The sequence below is a fragment of the Leiobunum rupestre genome, chromosome 7 (genome assembly GCF_980474605.1).
Source record: "Leiobunum rupestre chromosome 7, qqLeiRupe1.1.hap1, whole genome shotgun sequence".
Classification (NCBI taxonomy): Eukaryota; Metazoa; Arthropoda; class Arachnida; order Opiliones; family Sclerosomatidae; genus Leiobunum; species Leiobunum rupestre.
In genome coordinates, this window is record NC_143390.1 from 40426740 (window position 1) to 40449173 (window position 22434).

Genomic DNA, 22434 nt, shown 5'->3' on the forward strand with positions numbered 1-22434 from the left:
AGTCTGGCCTACTAGCCCCTGGAAGTAGGCTGCAACAAGCGCAAAACCAAGCAGCAAGGACCTGGTATACGCCACGCCAGTAGATTCTTACATTGACTTGGTGGCAAGGATCCAAGCCGTTACCGAACAGATTCGGAACACACCGAGAGTATTTCAACAAGTACGCGATTCCCTCCATCGACGCAGTCGTCTTTGGGTAAGAGTTGAAGGAAGAAACTTCAAACGTTTAATGTAACTTGTACAAAATCCACATTTTCCTACTTTGTTCTTCTGTATTTAAATAAACTCATTGCACATTTCTTATTTACTCATTTGTTTTTTGTTATTTATCTCAATTCCCACGCATTCGCAAATTCATCGTACCCCTGAAATCGCTTTTCCCTGCTGTTTGTTTTTGCGCTTGTTGCAGACTACTTCCAGGGGTTAGTAGGCCACGCTTTGAAGCTCTCTGGCGCTGGCGCTAATAATAATAATAATAATAATAATCAGCTAGGCTAATACCCAAGGCACCACCTTAGGCCTAAGTCATCCAGCGACTTTTGAAACCATTAATTCATCGTAGGAAAATGGGACAAAAACAGGCATACTTCTCCACTCACCCCCTACAACTCCTTAAAATTTTTGCATAACATTTTGAAACACCATATATATCAATAAATAAATAAATAATATTATTGCTTTCATTAATATGTGATTATGTGTTATGGTTCGAATGGTATTTTTGGCGTTATTTAACCTTTCAAATGCATATCTAAGTTTTTTTTTGTTTCATTAATTGGAGAAAGAACTAACAAAAGTCAAGACACCGTTCTAACGTCCTCTCTTCCTTTTAAATGACATTCTTAGGCCTAGTTCCCACTTAGCGAAAAAAACAATTATCGCGCTGAAAATTGACGCTCGCGAATAAAATTGGCGATTTTTTTCAAATTCGCCGCTAAAGTCGCGTCTACTCGGTATCTAGCGAATGTTTTTTTTTTTGACGTTCACACCTTGGCGATAAAAAGCTTCAGCTATCAGAAAACGCGTTCCCTCGATCTATTCCGCTCCCGTCCGTCACTTATTAAGCCTAGGTCTTTAGAAAAGCAGCTCAGTCAACTTGACCAAGATACTGAAGTAAAGGTAATTATCTCACGAATAGAATCGTTTATTTATTGAAATTATCAACAGGAACATCCATTTGGTTCATTTTGAACTGATGTTTTATGTTAGGCCTAAAACATTACTAAAAACCCGCACGAGTTGTTTTCAGCGTTTTTAAATTTTCGCGCTGAAGTGAGAACCGCTTCCCCAGCAACCGCAAAAAACGCGTCTTTTTTCATTGCGCGAAAATTTTATTCGTCTTGAAAATTCGCCAAGTGGGAACTAGCCTTAACGAATAGCCGACGCTAATAGCAACAAATTCGTTGGCTTGGTTTAATAAAAACGTAACTCTAGCTTAATCAAAGGTAAAGTTACGACTTTATTAAACCAAGCCAACGATTTGCCAGTTTCAATAACATTTCCGCCATCTATCGGTTTCCAAAATTTAGCACTGAATAAGGCAAAGTCATATAGATAGAAAAGAAATAGAGAGAAGATTACCGCGTTAAGGCACCCCTGTTTTTGACCGTGAAAATTCATCCCCCCCTCGCGCATGTATGAAAGCGGAGATGGGCAGAATTGGCAACGCCAACTATCCTTCCTTTGTTTACATCAAATGACACTATGACAGTTGATTTTCAAAACGGCATAATGTATTTCATTTCACCGCGTATCGATGGCGCCACGTAATCTGCCCATCTGATGGCTTCCTACATTGGCGAAAAGGGGGTCGGCACTCGCGGTCAACTTCGCCAGATACAATAGTGCCTCTATTTCTTTTCTATCTCTATGGGCAAAGTACCATCTTGGCCAATTGCGATATAATAAAAGCGTGTGCCAAAACTATTGAAATTGGTGGTACTTGTGGTATTTGAACATACCTTTACCTTTACATTATTGAAACTGACGAATTAAAATTGTAATTTTAAAATCCCTATTGCAATTAATTAATAAAATATTAGAATAAATAATCTGGTTCAAGTCATTATTAAAATAGTTTTTGACCACCGAACATTCCTTATTTCCGAGCAAGCTACACTTAATCGATATTACATAAAATGAAGAAAATAATATTGTAGTTTTATTAAGCCAGTATTTTTAAATTTTAATATATATCATATATATTTACAACATTATATTTCTGTATAATAAAACTTAATTTACTTATTTGAAATATTAGTTATTTAAAATAAAATACAGATGACTCACGGCCCTATATTCAGAATCTTAAGACGCGAGCTTTGAAATACATTACCTATAGAGTAATATCGGCGTGACGTATGTCGACGTCACCCATGCTTTTTCCTATAGATAAAAAACTGCCCTCAAAATGGCGGCCATAGCCCAAAGCTACAGAGCGATACAACTCTATTAATAGCAGATAGTTTTAAGACATTCGTGATTAGCATAAGGTATCACCATCTATCGACGGAGTTGTATAATGAATGTGTGAAAGCTGTCAGCTCAATCAAATTAATCTCAATTAATCAACTAAAATTTCTGGCAAGAACCACTTAAATTCAAAAGTTGAGCATTATTTTCTCAGAAATTTAGTTAACAGAAAATAAAGCAGATGGCGCTATAGGTTCTAAACTCCTCGCTCTACTCGTGAATCGCTCTATTGGTTTCGGCTAAATGCATCATAATGACTCATAAATGTATCACTTTTTGGCACTTGGGTCGGCTAACCCGACAAGCTATTGGAAGGGCAAACATTTGTTTTAAAATTTCGTTTCTATACTCCATTCCTCTTTACTGGTATTTTATTAAAATTTGAACTCTGCCGCCGTATAAAGTAGTTCGACTCTTTACGAGGAGTTTTAAGGCAATACTAAACTTGTGTTTAGAAAAAAATCAATTGTACAGATTATCCAGTGGCGTAGAAAAGGGGAGGCTTTCCGTGTAAACTCACAGAAAATGACCGAGGCCTTTTACCAGAAAATTTAACGTATTTTTCCGAAAAAAATAAAAAAAGTTTTCATTCCATGATTAGTCTAATATTAAATTGTAGGTTAAAAAATAAAAACTTCATTATATTTGCATATATTAAATATATGCAAATATAACGAAGTTTTTATTTTTTTAACCTACAATTTAACAACGCATATAGCACTGCTAACTTAACTATTAATTAATGTTAGTCTAATATTGTTTGCAAATTTAAATAAAGCGGCATTTTCGCCTCATTTTTTCGAATCTAACAGTAAAACTAAACCTAGTTTAGCTTTAATCTGATTAACAATGTAACACTATTAATGTTTTGTAGTAGGTTTACTGTTATTAGACATTTTATAATAATAATAATAATAATCAGCTAGGCTAATACCCAAGGCACCACCTTAGGCCTAAGTCATCGAGCGACTTTTGAAGCCTTTAATTCAGGTGGCCGGGTTATAATGCGTAGGAGGGTGGTGACAAGCCCTGCATGCCACGCGTTCGAGCCAACAGCTCCCTACACTAACTATTACCGTTAACCTCAACAAGTTTTTATGGAAGGGGAAACCGAAGATCTCGGGGGAAAACCCCTTAAACCAGTGGGGAGAGAACTTGCAAACTCTACGCAGAAGGAGTTGTTCCGAGTTTTCACCCAGTGCCACAAGCTGGGATCGAACCCGGCTCCTCTTGCTGCGAAGCGAAAGTGCTAACCACTCCGCCACCCCACCTTATATCGATAAAAAGTTAAAATTATACAACTTTAGTTAATCAACAATTCTACTGGTTTGGTCAAATGCCTATCATTTAATTGGAATGCATCAGCTACTGCAATGGCCGTTTATTATCAAAAGGCTGATCGTTACAACAATAAAGAATATTGTCGTCAACAATTTCGAAATTTACCAACTCATTAATTATTGAAAATAATATTTTTTGCCTCCTCTGATTTTCGGGCCCACTAATATATATAGCCGCCATCTTTAAAAACAGCGCTGACTAGAAATAACCCCGTTCAGTAACTTCCTACGTCACTATGACGACAAGCGCTCATCAAGTAAAAACAGATTTTTCGCAGATTTGTGTAACTGAACGTACCCCAGAGGTGGTCAAAGATTAGGCTAGTTAAAATTTAAACTAAAATGTTTATTTACAGGTAATCATCACAAACGGATATTCAAAAAATATAATATTGTAGTTTATCGCAAAAAATATATTCCCATTGATAAGACCATTTTTGAAAACTATATATTTACAGAAAAAAACTGAGTGAGAGAAAACACCATTTTCGCTTAAACATTCCAGCCAGTGCACCTTAAATTATTAGTTTGTTTTAATTTAGATTGCTGTTGGTAATTTAAAAGTCCAGGGGTAGAAGACATAATTTCAAAACATGTCGTTTAAATTCGTTATCAGCTGTCTTTACCGTCACCACTCGATCTGCTCCTGGATGAAATTGAATTGTATACACGTGCCATTTTCCATATCGTAGGCGCCAAATCTTCTTCCAGAAAGACTAGATCCCCGACCTGGAGGTTTCATGTAGTCTTTTTCCACTTGTGTCGTTGTCGTAATCTCGATACATATTCGGATTGGCACCGCAGAAATGTTGTTGTCTAAGTTGACTAAGTTGACTAAGTTGCCATCTAATAAAGTCGGTTGATCTTTGTAGTCGTGTGGTCCGACTCGAGAATTATTGTCAGTGCGTCCCCAATGAGGAAATGTCCAGGAGCTAATGCAGAAAAATCATTAGGATCGGATGACATCGGCGTGAGTGATCTAGAATTGAGACAGGCTTCAATCTGGCCAAGGTGAGTCTGCATTTCTTTGAAATTCAACTTTGTTTCTCCGACGACTCGTTTTCAATGATACTTCACTGACTTCACCCGAAATGAGGAGCCGCCGGTGAACTGAGATTCCATCTAATGCTCATCCATCGGGATAGTATAACATTCATAAGAGTAGAAGATAAGAGTTGAACTGAAATCTTTTATTTATCAAGCGCTGTAGACATCGATGCACTTTCCACGCCGGGAAATGATTCGTTTGAATACCGCCAGAAAAACGTCCGTAGACAAATTACGGACCAGCTCCAAGTGCAGAGCTCGTGTTGTAAAGCAGTCAAATACGCAAATGATTGCGTACCACGACCCTTCATGACCTTGATATTAAAAGCCTGGCGTAGTCTGAGAAACACTCTACCCGGATTTCCTCGAACCGCCGGTAGATCCCCCAATATCTGCTGAACGGTTTTCGCTTGATGGCGGACACACCGCATACATCGGCTAACGTGGAATCGTACTGCGTCTGGGAGCCCCAGAATCCCCTATTTTGATCGAAGTTATGTCATCATTAACTGACAAGCTCCATGAAGTGTCTTGAAGTGTTCATGACTGATAAGAAGGTTGGTTAATTTGTTTTTTTCGGGGCAGATTTACTGGGTGAACTTTCTGTACATGAACTCGTGCATGTCGAAGTCGTCCTCCAATTCTTACTACGCCTTCCTTGTTGAGGAACGAAGTGAGAGTAAGTAGATCTTTGACTTTTGGACGAAATCGTTTTCGTCGCCTTCAAGAGTCGTATCTCTTCCCCGAAGCTCTCAAGTTGTCTCCTTTGCATCTAGAAAATTACTGCTGAATCCATTTCGTCTTTCACCAATGGTCCAATTTCTCTTAAATTTCGTAATGCCTTCGAAATTCGCGCGTTTTGAGTGAATCGTTGGACGTACGCTGTTACATGAATCAGTGTAACTAATGACGAATAATCGATGAGTAATGTTTAGAGACAATTCTTTCTTCAGCGGTGCATTCGCTTTTTTCGGCCTTTGATATCTCCTTTTCATATGAAGATTCATTCTTCAACCATATTGGTCCTTGCCACCATAGTGAATGTTGGGTTAGCTCAGCGAGATTGATTCTTCGGGAGGCACAATTGGTTGGGTTGTAGTTTCCTGGTACCTGATGCCATTGGATTGTTAGATGAGCGTCTTGGACTTCATAAAACTCGATTTGCCACGAACGTCTTCCATCACTGAGGAAGTGAAACCAACCAAGTCAATTTAATTTTGATGTCGCCTCATCCATGAACTTCCGGAGTCGTCATTTTCTACGAATCTTGTACCAAAGTGATCAACCGAGAAAGCAATACGGTAGCGCAAAGTTCCAGGAGTACGTTGCGGTCTTCATATATACACTGCTGCTGCATAAGCCTTCTCTCTGATGCATCGCAGAATCCGTGCAAACTTTAACTGCGACATGCTGTTGGCTGATGTAACGATGGATTTTCAGGTTGTCGATTCTGGCGACGTCTTCCCGGAAGGAATACCATTTATGGGTGATGGACCAGCGCCGTTGGTATAGTTCTTGGTCCCAATTAAGCTTTATCTGCCACATACCTTGTAAGAGTACCTTCGCTCGGATAACAACTGGTGACAGAAGTCCCAATGGATCGAATATTTTGGCAGTGTCAGATAGCATAGTGCGCTTTGTGACGATTATTCTGTCCTTCGCTAAATTGACCGAATATGATAAGTGATCAGTCTCAGGAGTCCATTGGAGACCCACAGTTTGGATAGATTTGAAGTCGTCCATATTCAACGGAAAGGTGATTTTTCTCAGCTCCGAAGGTAATGATTTCCATAAAGCTGTTTCATTTGACGCTCAATTACGGAATTTAAATCCCGCTTCCAACATAGCTTGATTTAGTTATCTTTGCATTTTGAGCCAGGTATTCACGTTGGCGGCTCCAGATAGAAGATCATCCATCAAAGAAGATTGAAATTGAACGTCGTATGATAGTTGTAGCAAAACCTTCGGTGCTATAGGGTGCTGCGGCAGTCCCGTAGGTCACGGTCCGTAATTTTAGTCTTGTATGGGCTCTTGGCTATGACACCTCCAAAGGATTCGTCGATAGCTCGTGTCACCTGGTTGTATCAGGATTTGACGATACATCCTCTCAACATCTGCTGTCAAAGCCACGGCGAGAGATCTAAAGCGAATCAGTAAGTTTACCAGGTCAACTTGTAGTTTAGTGCCCACAAGTAAAATGCCATAAAAGGATATGTCATTCGAGGTCTTCGCTGATGCGTCAAATACTACTCTAAGCTTTGTAGTTGTACTAGTGTCTTTGGAGACAGAATAGTGGGGTAAATAGTACGAGGTTTCCATCATCAAGATTCTTCTCTTTTACCGGTTCCGTAACGAAATTTCTGTATTTGTCCATGAAAGTTCTGTAATTGTCGTAAAGTTAAGCATTCCCTTGTAACCGTCGTTTGAGCTATTCAAATATTCGTCTTGATTTTCCTAGAATTTTGGTGTACCTTCCTTCCGGATCTTGGCCATAGCTATCCTGGAAGATTTGCTCGCGCATCTTTTCGGCAGAAGTTAGAATTAACTTTTTCAAACTGCTCCTCCAGATTACAATGGTTTAATTGAAGCTCCGACAGGTTGGATTTTGGTTCTTGGATACCCAACCATTCAAACCAAAACGGTGATGAAGACTCTAGGATATCCCGTTGTTTCAACGATCTTGACGTCTTGCACTACAGCTAGATGTACGTCTGCTTCAAGTAGTATGTCGGATGTGCTAGTTCCAATCCCTTGATGAAAGTCCAATTTCATGTATGGAATGCCGTATTCGGGAGCTTGACGGTGAAGTATGAATCTGTTATATTTGAACTATTGTATATTCATAATTAGCGCCATGTCGGTAAGACAAATTAATAATAGATGTCGCTAGTTGAACAAGATCATTCCAGAAAGAGGATCAACATTCCCAAGCGGGGATACCGACAGTTCTCGGCGTGTCTCCTAACATAGCGTAAGCACGCGGTTCAATCTTACCTAAAATGTAATTATGTATTGTCATTAAATAATTTAAAGTTAAACTTGCCAACGTCTCATCAATTCAACATACGAACTCACGGACATAACAATGGCGACGGAGAATGGATTGAATTTTTAAAGAAAAGGCGTCAAACATCCAGGTAACAAAAAAACAAAAACGTAGGCTAAGCCTAATCTGGATAAAACAGAGCCGCCGAGACTCGGAAAGTAGCGTGGTTACGCGACGTGTGCAAAATACACCGAAAATTTAAAAAGACGCTTTTCACGGCATGGCAGAATTCATTTCTAAAAAAAACGTAAACTAAATCAAGTCATCAAAAATCATAGTGAAGTCAATAAAATCGAAATCAAGTAAAATTAAAGTCACATCCAGTCAAATTAAAGGGTAGTCAAGTCAAATTAAAGTCAAGTCCAGTCAAATTAAAGTCAAGTCCAGTCAAATTAAAGTCAAGTCCAGTCAAATTAAAGTCAAGTCCAGTCAAATTAAAGTCAAGTCCAGTCAAATTAAAGTCAAGTCCAGTCAAATTAAAGTCAAGTCCAGTCAAATTAAAGTCAAGTCCAGTCAAATTAAAGTCAAGTCAAGTCAAATTAAAGTCAAGTTAAGTCAAATTAAAGTCAAGTCTAGTCACAATAAAGTCCAAGTCAAAATAAAATAAAAGTTACATCAACTCAACAAAGTAAAGTACATAGTATTCAGTCTACTGACATAACGCAAAATATGGCAACGCATCAAAGTAGTTTTGATGAATTCGACGCATCAACTGAAACTTGGATTGTTTATCAAGAAAGGTTGGAACAACACTTTATATCATGTAAAATCAGAGACGTGGCTGATCCTACTGCCAATCTTGAAGTTCAAGAGACCAAGCGAGCCATTTTAATCAAAGTTTTGGGTAAAACTAATTATTCATTATTGAGAAATTTGGTGAAACCAGACAAGCCTACAGACAAGACTTATACCGAACTCGTCCATGTTTTATCGACACATTTTAGCCCCGCACCGAGACAAATTAGCCGCGTTCACACTAGACACTTTGGAACCGTTTTTAAATGGTTTCGAAAGATAAAATTGAACATTTTCGGTGTCAACTGTATTAATGGCCATACGATAAATACATTCGACAGCAAAATTTACAGTTTAATCTTTCGAAACCGTTTTAAAACGGTTCCAAAGTGTCTAGTGTGAACGCGGCTATAGTGGAGCGTAATAAATTTTACAAGAGAGAACGAAACATGGGCGAATCAGTGGCAGATTTTCTAGCCAATTTGCGACGTCTAACGAACATTGCAATTTTGGAAACTTTTTGGGTGACATGTTAAGAGACCGTTTCATTTATGGAATTAATGATGAAGCTATGATGAAACGTCTCTTCGAAGATGGATATTGTTTAGATGCAGCTGTAAAACTAGCTCAATCGATGGAAAACGCCGCGACCGACGCCAATGCCCTTAAGAATCAAGGCGACACATCGGTTGTTAATGAAGTCTTTATGAAGAACAAATCATACAAGGGAAGCTACAGTAATAAACCACCTTTTAGTAAGGGCAATTCTACTTTTCCTACAAAACGTAATTTCAACAACTCAGCCCAAGGTCCTCAAACGTACTCTCAAGATGATACTTTTTACAAGAGACCTACATAAGGTTATGTATTTGTACCCCGCCGTTCCGCTGGGCACTACGGCGGCACACAAGACAAAGAGTCATGCCGGACAAAAATGCACTTTGCGAAACAAACGTTCGGCCAGTGAGACAGCCATAAAGACAGGCTCACATATGGCAAACAAACGCCCTCATCATGGCCCAACAAAAGGCGACACCATGGGCTGCCCTAATTCCCACCCTCGCACAGCTGAGGACTAGAGTGACTTCCTCTTCCACCACACAAATCCTCCCCAGTAGGATATTGAATGCCAAGTATGGAACACCCCCGAGGTTCCAGTGACCCAGCGCCCCGATCACGAGACACCACCTCGAGGACCCCAGTGACCCAGCAAACCGGGTGTGGACCGCCTCCAAGAGCCCCGCGACACCGAACGCCGGGTGTGGAGCCCCTCAAGAGCTCCAGTGACCCCATCAAACCACTGGATAGGAACAGTGTACACAGGATAGGACCTACAGCCTGCATTCGTTGTAATTCGCATTACCATGACGAATGGAATTGTCGACACCCTAACTCTGAATGTCTTAAGTGTGGAAAGTAAGGCCACATAATTAGAGCTTGCCTTCAAGCCAAGCCGAGGAGTCAAGAATTTTCTCAAAATCAAGTTAAAATCGAGATCGACGTCATTCACGACAGCATCGTGGACGACCCAAAGACTTTCGACAGCATAACCGCACAAATTATATCAATGAACCTGATGACAGTGGCTTGAATTCCGATTTCGAAGCCCAAGATAGTTTATACCTAGTTAATACCATCAAAAACTCTTCTCAACAAAACACTACATCAGTACGACATGGATTATTAAAATTGAAACCTCCTCCACCTATTTCCGTTACCAGGATCAGAAGATTTATTCGCGAATCTTAATGGAAGTGTCATCTTCAGTCGACTAGACTTAAAGGACGCGTATAATCAATTGATGCTGGACGATGACTCAAAGCACTTGGTTACTATTAATACGACTAAAGGATTGTTCACGTACAACAGAATCCCATTCGGAATATCTTCGGCTTCAGCCATTTTTCAACGGCAGATGGAAACACTATTCCGAAACGAACCAAACGTATCGCCGTTCCAGGACGACATTTTAATTGGTGGAAAATCAATTTCTGAACACCTGAAAACTTTAGACAGAATTTTAACTATTTTGGAAGACGCCGGATTTAAACTTCGCAAGGAAAAATGCAAATTTTTACAACTTTCTGTGGAATTTCTTGGCCACACCTTGGACGCAACTGGACTACACCCCCAGAAGGGAAAATTGCAAGCTATAACTGACGCACCTTCACCGACATCGGTCGAAGAACTGCGATCATTCTTAGGATTATTAAATTCTTATTCAAGGTTTTTAAAGAACAATGCAACACGATTAGAACCGTTATATGCGCTTCTTTCAAAAGGAACGTCCTGGAAGTGGACGAAACTGCACGAAGACACTTTTAAGCAAGTCAAGCAGTCTATAGTACAATAAAATTTACTGGTTCATTACGACCCTTCGAAAGCATTGCTTCTAGCATGCGACGCATCACCAGTGGGTCTTGGCGCCGTTATCTCTCACGTCGTTGACGGTATTGAAAGACCAATCGCCTGCGCATCTAGAACTCTCACTCCTACCGAGAAGAATTACCCTCAAATTGAAAAAGAAGCCCTGGCACTGGTCTTTGGGGTTAATAGATTCAACCAATACTTGCAAGGAAGACATTTCACCTTGGAAAGAAATTGATCATCGACCACTTGTTACAATATCTTCAGAACACAAGCCAGTTCCTGCCGCAGCTGCAGCTCGACTCCAAAGATGGGCGCTATTACTTTCCGGTTACAACTATACGATCCAATACAAGAAAGGCACTCTTCACGCTAACGCCGACGCACTTAGCAGGTTGCCGATTAAATCCAAAATGTCAGACCCTCCACCTATCTTGGAACACGTCTTATTGGTCAAACAACTACACAACAGTCCCGTAACCGTCGACCGACTCAAGTATGCAACTTGTCAGGATCAACAGTCCCAAGCGGGGATACCGACAGTCCTCGGCGCATCTCCTAACATAGCGTAAGCACGCGGTTCAATCTTACCTAAAATGTAATTATGTACTGTCATTAAATAATTTAAAGTTAAACTTGCCAACGTCTCATCAATTCAGCATACGAACTCACGGACATAACAGAATCCATACTAGACCGTAGATTTAAGATAACGCTGCCTCATGGCTGACCTATCCCCGACGCTCCGATCCCTCCGATGGTTGCTTGCAAATGAGTTCGTTTCAATTGTAACCTCTGTATGAACTGTTTGGAGATGATGTTGTAACTTTAAAGCGTATAAAATAGACTGTAGTTTAAAGTTGAATTCGTTATCAGTCGCGCATCATAAAAAATAAGTTTGTTTTTTAGTTTAATTTACAACTTGTATATAAGCGGATTAAACAATTGTGTTAGATTAGTCAGCTCCTGCAATGTATAAAATTCAGTTCGTCTCATTAATTTGATTTTATTAACGCTATTCAATGAGTAAAGTTTTCTCTGTTATTATTTACAATAAATATTTTTAAATTAAGTATCTCTCTTATTACTTTTCACTCGTTGGAATCATCCTAGTTTGAAGTAAAACGTAACAGATGAAGCTTGCTTGCGTTCCGGAATGCAATAATACCAAACCAAATATAACCATTTGCCCTTTCAACTTGAATAACTACAGTTGGTAATATGACGTGATGATTGCTTTTCTTGGGAATTGTAATGAAGGAGGGTATTGCGCTTGGTATTACATTTTCGGCAATTACCGGATTAGCAGTCATTGCTCTGATGATCTCTTCGGAGACAATTGAAACCAAGAGAATGTTTCTTGATGATTAGGTAGGTTTCTTGGGTGGTGTGATGCTTCTCGTCCCGGATACATGACTGGCGGGTTGCGACGTGGCCAAAGCTCTTGCACGTTGCTCCAGGAACGTAGTTAGCTCTTCATACGTATATAGGTTTTGCAGTGTCTTTCTATGAGAGTTCCCATTGGCGGTGGCATTCGTTGTCAAGTTTTGTCTCCCCAACATGGAGTAATATTGCATCCCAATATTATACAGGCTCTTGTAATACATTAACGGAACGAATACACTGTGCTGTAATATCAATTAAATGTCTCAATGCTGACGATGATTCGACCTTCACGCTTGGTATGAGCATTGAGTATCTCTCGTATTAATTAATCTGTTGAGTAGGATGCTCCAAGACTACAGGTAATTACCATCAGTAACTGGTATCGACTGAACCAGTAGAGCTGTTTCGCCTCGTAGGGAGGATTTAAAGAACTGGAATTTTTGCGCCCCAATGTTACTATAAACAGTGGTGCTGAATATATCGATATTGTAACGTTAACCAATTTACGTAGTTGCCTCCAAAGACAGGTAGCTCCAGCTTTGGATATTTGATGTCCCCTGTCACTGGGGCTTCCAGCATCTGACCGTGGATCGTGTTGAAGAATATGATTAAGTTTTCTACGTGAGCACTCTGGATTACACGTAGTTGAAACTGAGTCTTGAACAGTATCCAGTTCTTGCGCTTCTGCAACATATGTTAACGGCGTAAATGGAGTGATGGTGACTGCTGCCTCCAATCTGTTTGTCTTGCCTTTGATGATTTTTTTTCTTGCTGAGAAGGCATGACACTTGTAGTTAAAGGGGCTGGCCCTAAATGGGTTAGAGTGTGCAATAACTGGTGGCTTTACCGGGGAGTCGGGGTCCGGCTCTTTTAACCCATAAGGGCGGTGGCGCACTGGGAGATGTTAGCTCTGATCAAATGGTCCTATCTCCACCTCCGACTTCGGTCAGGTTTGGGCTGGATACTGAACTTCGGTTCAGGCTAACGGAGAGGGTCCAGGCAAACTGGCCGCCTCGGCGGATTGGGTAGCCTGCTGTGGGGCGGCGGGCCTCCATATGCGGGCACGGCGGTCCTGTTCCCGGCCTTTTGGGGCCCATCGGGATCTCCGGTGCCAGCTGTACCGGGTTACTTGGACTGCTGTGTACTCGTCGTTCCCCTTTAGGAGCTCTCTCCAAAGGGTTTGGCTCCTTATCTACGTAGGTTGGGTGTCGGCTGGAGTTGGTATAGCATCCATTCTAAATCCCACTGCTGTGTGCGAAGTGGGGATTGGTCCACCCATTGCTACACCTTCTGCTGGGTTGAGTGGCTTGCGTCAAAGGTGCGACCATCAGTAGTAGGGTTCTATTACCCATGCTGGATTTGTCGCCTGTCCGGGCTAGGTGGACGCTGGCGTAGGGCACTATGATGATAGGCCTCCGGTGGTATGGTCTCTGTTACTAGGTACACCGGGCTATAAATTCTGACACACTGTAGTTAAAGGGGCTCCAAAGTTCGGTGGCAAAAAAAAAGAAAATTGAGAATGCTTTTCCTTCCCCACAACCCCTCACTCGACCTGGGCAGAGGCGGGCAGAGTTTACCGTAAATTTCGCGCTTTACTGACTTTACACACATTTTGCCACCGAACTTTGGAGCCCATTTAATACTTAAGAGTTGAAACTAGAGTTGAACCTTGGCCACGCTTGACTGATTTCACGAAATGCAGAACTAGTTCCTCGCAGTTAAGTCCTAAATTAAACTGATGTACGCGACTAGAATCCGGCTCGACGGACCAAGAAATGTTCGTAACAAAGGTGGTCGAAGAATAAGCTAGTTAAAAACTCAAATAAAATGTTTATTTACAGTTAGTAATCATCGCAAACGAAAGTCACACCAATCTAAGATGAAATTCGTTTATATACAGGGTGTTTCAGAAGTGAGAGCAATAAATTTGAGGTGTTATAGGGGTTGAGTAAAGATGTTTGACTGTCTTTGCCGCGATCCTCTGCGACGAATAGGAAAAGCGCTATATTCACAAAAAAACACGATTTTCTTAGAGAAAAAAGTCAAAAATCCATTTACGCTTAAACAGAAATGGAATACGCAAAACAAATTGCTTCGAGAGCGAATAGTTGATCTGTCGTAATCGACAGATAAGTTTCAAGCAATGTCAGATCGCTCGAGTGCAGTAAACGAAATGTTGATCGTCTGATCGCGAGCACTCAAGAACAGCGAAATGGAAAACGCTATGAGAAAAACAAAAATATATGGTTCACACGGGCTGTGTTTTCCTGGTTTTCTCTATTATCTAGTTTTACCGCCTTTTCCCGTTGTTCTGGCGGACGGGAAAACGACTGTACACATGAACTAAATTTTCAGGATTTTACCGCCGCGAGCGCTGCCGACTAACGAGAAAACGGAGGACCTTTTTTTGAGACCCGTTGGGCTCGACCAATCAGCGTTGTTATGCCATCACGTGATAGACGCCGAAATTTAAAGACTTAAAAATTTGCTCCTTATATCACGTGACAGCGTAACGCTAGCTGATTGGAATAGCACAAAGTACTTAAAAAAACCGAGGAAATAAAGTAGAGATATGTCAAGGATCATATATGTACTGTATTGGATTCTTGGATATTTCATGAACAAATTCTCCATTTTCTAGTTTACCGGCAGCGCTCTCGGCGGTAAAATCCGGAAAATTTTGTCCGTGCGACAGAACAACAGGAAAAAACGATAAGACTAGAAAATAGAGAAAACCAGAAAAACACGGCCCGTGTGAACCAGCCTCTAGAGGCGAGTAACCAAAATATCGTTTTTTTTATGAATAAAAGTGTTGAAATTGTAATAAATAATATAAATACCGTACCGAGAACAATAGCTAAAGAGTGACCCAATTTTAAAGAATTTGAATAAATAAATTAGTTGAAAATTTGAAATGTGTTCTGAACAGATTTTACATTACTGCCTATTTAACAAAATATAATTATGGATTTAAAATGGGCAAAATGTACAGTTGATTCGTCCAAAATTACCAGATGGTTAATCAAAAATTACTTTGAAAAAATTAGAGGCTTAGCTCCAAAAGGTGACATATAAATAAAAACATTTATAAAAGGGGTTTTTAAGGGGGATCAGTTACCCATGAGTTATTTTTATATATAAATCAGAAATGAAATGTTTTAAAGCTGTAATTTAACCCACTCTGTCTTCCGCTAAGATAGCATCGTCCTCTATAAATAACGTAGGCATGGGTGGTTCTGAACTTGTTTTCGAACATTTCTGTATTTATCTTCCTAAAAGTTCACTTTCACGTGTATAGATGTCGCTAGCTTCAAATAAAACTAATAACCTTATTGTATTATATGTTAAATACATTTTTTCGTGTAAAAACCACTTAATATTATTGAACTGTAAAACATTTTAAACTTTAACACAAAACTTAATATTTAAATTTTTAAGCATTAACGAAAACATTTAATTTCAGATGGCGCTATATACGTGGCTCAATCCTTGTTTTTCCGCTGTCTGGAGGAGTAGCCAGCAGCTGCTGCCGAGCTTGGGTGTAGCTGGCCTTGAGCTACATTTTTGGATCTGCGCGCTGGATCCTGCGGATTCGACTCTCTACGTAATACACAGGTAACTAACTATCTCTCTCAGCTCTACGGATGAGTTACCCCCCTTTTATATTAAACCCTTTTTTGCCTTTAACCGTTATTTTTTAAATTACAAAAAAATAAAATACGCAATCTGCATTCCAAAAAAAAACAAACTAAACCGAAACCGGTAGAAGGACCGCTGCAGTGAAGCGTATCCCAAAAATAGCGATTACATTAATTTTTCTAACGGGTCGTACACCTGTAAATTCGCTTTCACCTGCATACTTTCGTAGGCCTGTTCGCGACGCAATTCTACGCGCGTTGAAAACAATAAACTGGTTTCAATTTAGAGTTACTCATCTTGATATTATAATCTTTGCAATGAGTCCTTGTAGGCTTAAAGCTCCAGGTGGTATTGGAAGAATACTAATAACTCGGGGAGAATAGAACGTGTTTCGTGGATTATTAAACCGCGGGTTTGGTCGCAATACGCATGCGCCGTGAGAGAGAGCTTTCAACCCCTTCTGTCGGATCTGTCCACACGCGTTGTGTGTCAAAACAGGAGTCGATTTTTCGGTTCGTCAAAAACATTAAAAGTAAGAAAGGGTAGTAAGAAAGGGTTTCTGCGGGTTCAATCCTCAATTGACGACATTATAAACGTAAGTTTACGTAGATTATCTTATAGAAATTTAGATATTTTTGTTTTTAGAGATTATATGAATCACCCTCGTTTGCGATTGGTGATCGCAACTACTTTCTTGTTTTCTTTCTTACCCACGCGGTCCCTGTGGCGTAACCGATTGAGTAAGACCCCGCTCGCCTTTCCTGGGACGGGGGTTAGTTCGCACTTGAATACGGCTTTTAATAGGGGAGACTGTACCCATTTGCCGACGTTCTTTCAACTGTTAACAAATGTGGTAGTTCTCTGACTTCTCGCTAAGATTACGTTTTATGTAGTCGTATCGAAAAGCTCTCTTAGTTCGCTACCTTAGAGCAAGAGTCAAGCAAGTCTGAAAACCCCTATTTGTGTAAAACCAGTTTTAAGTTCGAAATCTAGCATAATAACAATGATAATCTAATAATGAAAATTGATCAAAATAGAGTGAAAATATAGATTCAAAATTTTGTACTGAGGCGCCTTAATTTAAAAACACTCAAGGATTCTTATTTTTAATTTCTTTCAATAGTCACGTATCTCGACTTACTTGACTTTTGCTCTCAGGTAGCGAGTTGAGGCGGTTGCTTAAAAAATCTTTGGAATACTACCAAGTTTGACAAAGAATAAATTTAAATTTAGTTCTCTTTATTACTAAAAGAAGGTTACTTTCTAAAATGTTCTTAAAAAATTATAAATTAATATAATTAATTATAATTAACCGATAAATACCTGATTCTCTTATTAGAAAAAAATTGTATTTTTCTAATTTTAAATTTATTTATAAACTTTATTTCTATACCTTCTACGTTAAGTTAGTTTTGGCGTACTTAATATACAGTGCTTTAGTAATATTGTCCGCGCAAGCGTATAGAATGACGCGACATCTATTATTGTAAAAGAGAAATGCCTATTTTATTTCCTCTAACTTATGTAAATGACTAAATGGTGCCATAATATATAAGGAAGTGGTGAATTACTAAGAATTAATATATATCTTAACTATCCTGTTGGTTATATTTAGATTTGATCAGAGCCGTACCTAAATACTTGTTTCACGCTAATAATTTAATGATTACCTTTTAAATGACGCTAATCATTTTATGATTAACTTCGAACAGGTATTTTAATAATTATTATAAATTAGGGGTTAAATTTATCGGTCCAACGATGCTAAATTTCCTATTTCTCGACAAGGACAAAATTAATTTTCCATTTATCTAGAAGGTCGTTCGACGATAGATTAGCTTCGTGCAGCGTTAATGTTTAAAAAAATCTAAATAGTCCCAATTAAATTTATGTCAACACACATTGAAATTTCGCACACAACTAACAATTCGCATAGTCGTTAACGCGTGAATTATCAGCCTTCAGCCTTACTATAAGCTAAGGCCTATCACGCGTGATAAGATCCGCGATTTGTACGGTAAAAATGCGATAGGCGTAACCTGTTACGCCATCCCCTTTGTGTTGGGCTTGCCATTCAGCCTCGCTCATTTCTTTTATATCGCCAGCTGAGAGCAAAAGTCAAGCGAGTCTAAAAATCCCCATTTGAGAAAAACAGGTTTTTGTTTTAAATCTAGAAATATGTCCGTAGTAAAATAAACAAATTGCGTTTCCGATAAGAATATTAAATATACTTAATAACGAATCAACCCAAGGTAAAAACATGAAGAATATTTGTATTTAAAATATATTTCAAAAGTCACGTATCTCGAGTCGCGTGACTTTCGCTCTCAGGTCGCGCTTCGGAGAGACCCGTTCCGACTGCAGGGCGCCTAAGCTCATTCACCTTCCCATCAAGTGGCGGCTGAAATAGAACGAAATTAATAGACGGGCCGGTTTGCACAGCACGTCACGAAGGGCTTTCCTCGCCAGAGCGCTTTACTTTTGGACAGGGAAGACAAAATATGTTGATTTTCGAGGAAGTATTAATTTTTATTTGGAGTTCATAATGGAAAAAAAATGTCTCGCGTACACTGACTGCCGCGTGTTGCGCCTGTTCTTCGAGTGCTAAGACTTTGGAAAGGATTAAAATTTAGTCGGTGTCTTTAATAAATTAATTACTTTACGCTCGTTTATTTTAAAGAACGCTTAATTTGCCGGCGGTTCTGTAATTAAAGTTTTCCGCGTACCAAGAGTTTTTGAGATTTTAAAAAAATTAAAGTTAAACGTTTTATTTATCAATAACGTGGTGCAATTTTCGGGTAGTGTCTCAATTCCAACGTTAAAAGGAACCACCTATGGACTGCAACGCTAATTTTATCCTCTCTATTCCAATACGAACAATGACGCCTCTCAAAGCGTGGTTTTTTTGTCTGTTTGGATTTGTTCTTATCCAAGTTGTTAATGTCAAGATTTTGACTCTGAACCTGGGATATCTTATATAAGGGTTTGGAGTCTCTGGGAGATGCCCGGAAACCTTGAGGTTGGTTCATTTTCAATTAACAAAATAATTAAATTATGTAACTCACAGTTAAATTTTATTACAAAATGAAAGATAATTTTGTATAATATTGCAGAAATAATTAAACTTTAGAAACAACAAGTATAATGAAAGTAATTCGGTTTTATTTCAAATAGAACCAAAAATTTTTAAATTTTATTTTAAATATGGCGGAATTAATTTGAATTTTATTTTAAATATGACGGAATTAATTTGAATTTTATTTTAAATATGACGGAATTAATTTGAATTTTATTTTAAATATGACGGAACTTATGAACATAATTGGAATTTTATTTCAAATATCATGAAAATAATTGGAATTTTATTTCAAATATGATGAAACTAATTGGAATTTTATTTCAAATATGATAAAAGTAATTTGATTTTTGTTAAAAAATAAAGAAAGTTAATGTTACAAATGTTGCTTTTAAAACAAAACGTTTTATGAAAGTAATTCGCAGTTCATATTATTATATTTTATTATTAAATTTAAATTTTATTAACCTTCCCAATTCAATTCTTCGTATTTAAATTTTAATAAAGGTTTATAGTTCAATTTTATTTAAAAATAATTAAATGTCCCACTTCAATAGTTCGTAATTAAATTTGACTAAAAGTTTATAGTTATATTTTATTTAAAAACTAATTAAAGGTCACCCTTCAATACTTCGTATTTAAATTCTAATAAACTTTTATAGTTCAATATTGTTTAAAAAAATTACTAAAGGTTACACTTCAATACTAAATTTAAATTTTATTTTTTAAAATAGCGGAAGTTCTACAAGCATAATTGATTGTAATATATTCGCGAGCCAGTACTGTTTATGTTGTAAGTCATCGGGGTAACGCTGTTTCTCCAAACATTGTAATCCTTATGGAAAAATATTACTTCTAAATACACTTAAAACGTAAACAGCAAGTCGATTCATCTTAAATCTAACCGATTTTAATGTTTTATAAGCAGCTGCGGCTTCTACGGTAAATAAAGTTCGCCAAACAGGCCAGCTAAAAGCAGGAAGAACGAAATACAGTTATAAATACAATTAACCCTTCCTTGCCTGGAGCGAAGTTAAATTCGGCTATAGATAGAAGCCCCCCCCCCCCCCCCCGCCTCGAGGTATGACTTTGGTAAAAACTGGATCCGTGCAGTCTGTAAAATTTAAAGGTCTCCTAAAAAAAATTAAATAAATTTAAAGGAAAAAAAACTCGGTTAGGATTCCGTTAAAAACTTTTTCGGCAAGATTAGGGCTCTTTCCCGAAATAGATTTTGAAATCCCCTCTCTTATTATAGAAAGTGTCCCACTCTGTCGGATTGGCGGCGCATCGGAGACCTACTCCGGATACCCAGAATCATCCGTTGCCATCTTTTCCACCTGATTTCATCACCGCGTTGGCGAAGAATCCCGTCGCAGCATCCGACGATGAAGCAGCAACAACGTCCCTGCACGATTTGAATCTCGCGCTGTTGCGACAAGAATTTTTCTCGGCGGATAGTTATTCCTTACTCGCAAGTTCCAGTCGTTTAGTAACGGCATCCTCTGTTCTTCAAAGGTAATGTCACTCTTCAAGATTTTGTTTACGGAATATTTCTATAAATTGCGGGGATGACTACTAGGCTTAACTAGGATTAAGATAAATAATTTTGGAATAGCCGGCCAAAAATCGTGACCTGGGTAAAGATAATTTACGTATAATATATTTAAAACTACACATCTTGTATATTAAATTCTATTTTAAAATTAACATCTTGTATCAAATATTACGCCTGGAACTATGAGTGTATTTTAGATTTAGGTGTCAGAAAAAAAATTAATTGAATCAGAAGTTAATAATATGTCTCCAAATGTAACGCATTTATTACTTCACCTGACGATATAAAATATCCAAGTTAGGCTTTTTAAGAATATTTACTGATATCTAAATAATTTTTCCCCACTTAATATAGTTTTATAAAATAACTAAGAAATATATTACATAAATCTGATTGAACGGGCTATCTCATTCGTGGTACTTTGTCATACATATATGTATCAATATACAGGGTGTTTTTAAAGGAGTTGTAGGGGGTAAGTTGAGAAGTATGCCTGTTTTCCCCCATTTTCCTACGATGAGTTAAAAGAGCGCCCGAGAGCTTCAAAGTGTGGCCTACTAGCCCCTGGAAGTAGGCTGCAACAATCGCAAAACTAAGAAGCAGGGAAATGCGAACATTAAGGTTTGGGTTCGGGTTATAGTTAAAAAAGGACACTGTAAATAAATCGAGGTAACCAGCGTAAAAAAGTAAACTTAAACAGTATTTAAAGTCCCTGCCGGTTGTTGCAGCCTACTTCCAGGGGCTAGTAGGCCACACTTTGAAGCTCTCTGGCGCTCTTTTAACTCATCGTAAGAAAATGAGAACAAAACAGGCATAGTTCTCAACTCACCCCCTCAACTCTTTAAAATGTTTGCATAACCTTTTGAAACACCCTGTAGATTTTATTTGACCTTTTATTACAAAAGGTTTTGACATATTTGACATGGATTTGAACCGGATGGTATGCGACAAATTGTATTCTTCCCACTACATTTCCAGCGAAGAGCTGACTTCGAAATTTTGAGTCCCTACAAATCCATAAGCCTTTTCAACGCTATAAGCTCGTAAACTGCAGGATTTTCCTTTGCTGAGATGCTTTGTGAGTTATCGCCCGCTTAGCAGACGAAAATCTTGCAGTTTTGTGAGCTTCTTGTATGGAAACTGAAAAGCCTAATTTAGTCACGATCAGAGTACTAATGTTCAACTGTAATTTTAGGCACACTAAATACTCAATATTAACGGACAATCATGGCCTACGAGGCACCTATACAGCCAACTCGGCTCAAGTACTTGGACCATCAAGCGCAAGACTTCGAAAACCGCTATCAACGCATGCTGGCCAACGTCGTGGGCAATCTAATTACCGGCGCCATTAAAGGCCAACTCTTCGGCAAAGATGACAATAAACAATCTTCGGGCGGTGGAGGGTTCAACCCATTTGGCGGAGGCGGAGGTGGCGGTGGAGGCTTTAACCCCTTCGGCGGAGGAGGCTTCAACCCATTTGGAGGCGGAGGTGGCGGTGGAGGGGGCTTCAGCCCTTTTGGAGGCGGAGGCGGAGGTGGCGACGGTGGAGGCTCTCTACTTACAAACTTGGGCAAAGGATTGATCGGTTCCCTGGTCAACGAAGCCACCAAAGACATTTTCGGGGGTGGTGGAGGTGGTCGTGGCGGAGGTGGCAACTTCCGAAAGTTTATGGGACAAAACAACAATGATTCACGACCACAATTTGACGCCAACACGTTCAAGGTAAGCTTTCTGTTTTATTTTCTTCCATTTCCTTCGCGCCCTTGTA

At 39.0% G+C, this 22434-nt stretch overlaps 1 protein-coding gene across 1 annotated transcript in view; it reads left to right on the forward strand.

Moving 5' to 3' along the window:
* The first annotated feature begins 20363 nt into the window (after positions 1 to 20363).
* LOC149936307 (calpain-B-like) overlaps positions 20364 to 22434 on the forward strand; it is a 41452-nt gene continuing 39381 nt past the window's right edge. Inside the window, exons 1-2 of the mRNA XM_090154860.1 lie at positions 20364 to 20623; positions 21859 to 22388. Coding sequence (XP_090010986.1) covers positions 21891 to 22388 — 498 coding nt within the window. The 5' untranslated portion in view covers positions 20364 to 20623; positions 21859 to 21890. The remainder of the gene's footprint in view (positions 20624 to 21858; positions 22389 to 22434) is intronic.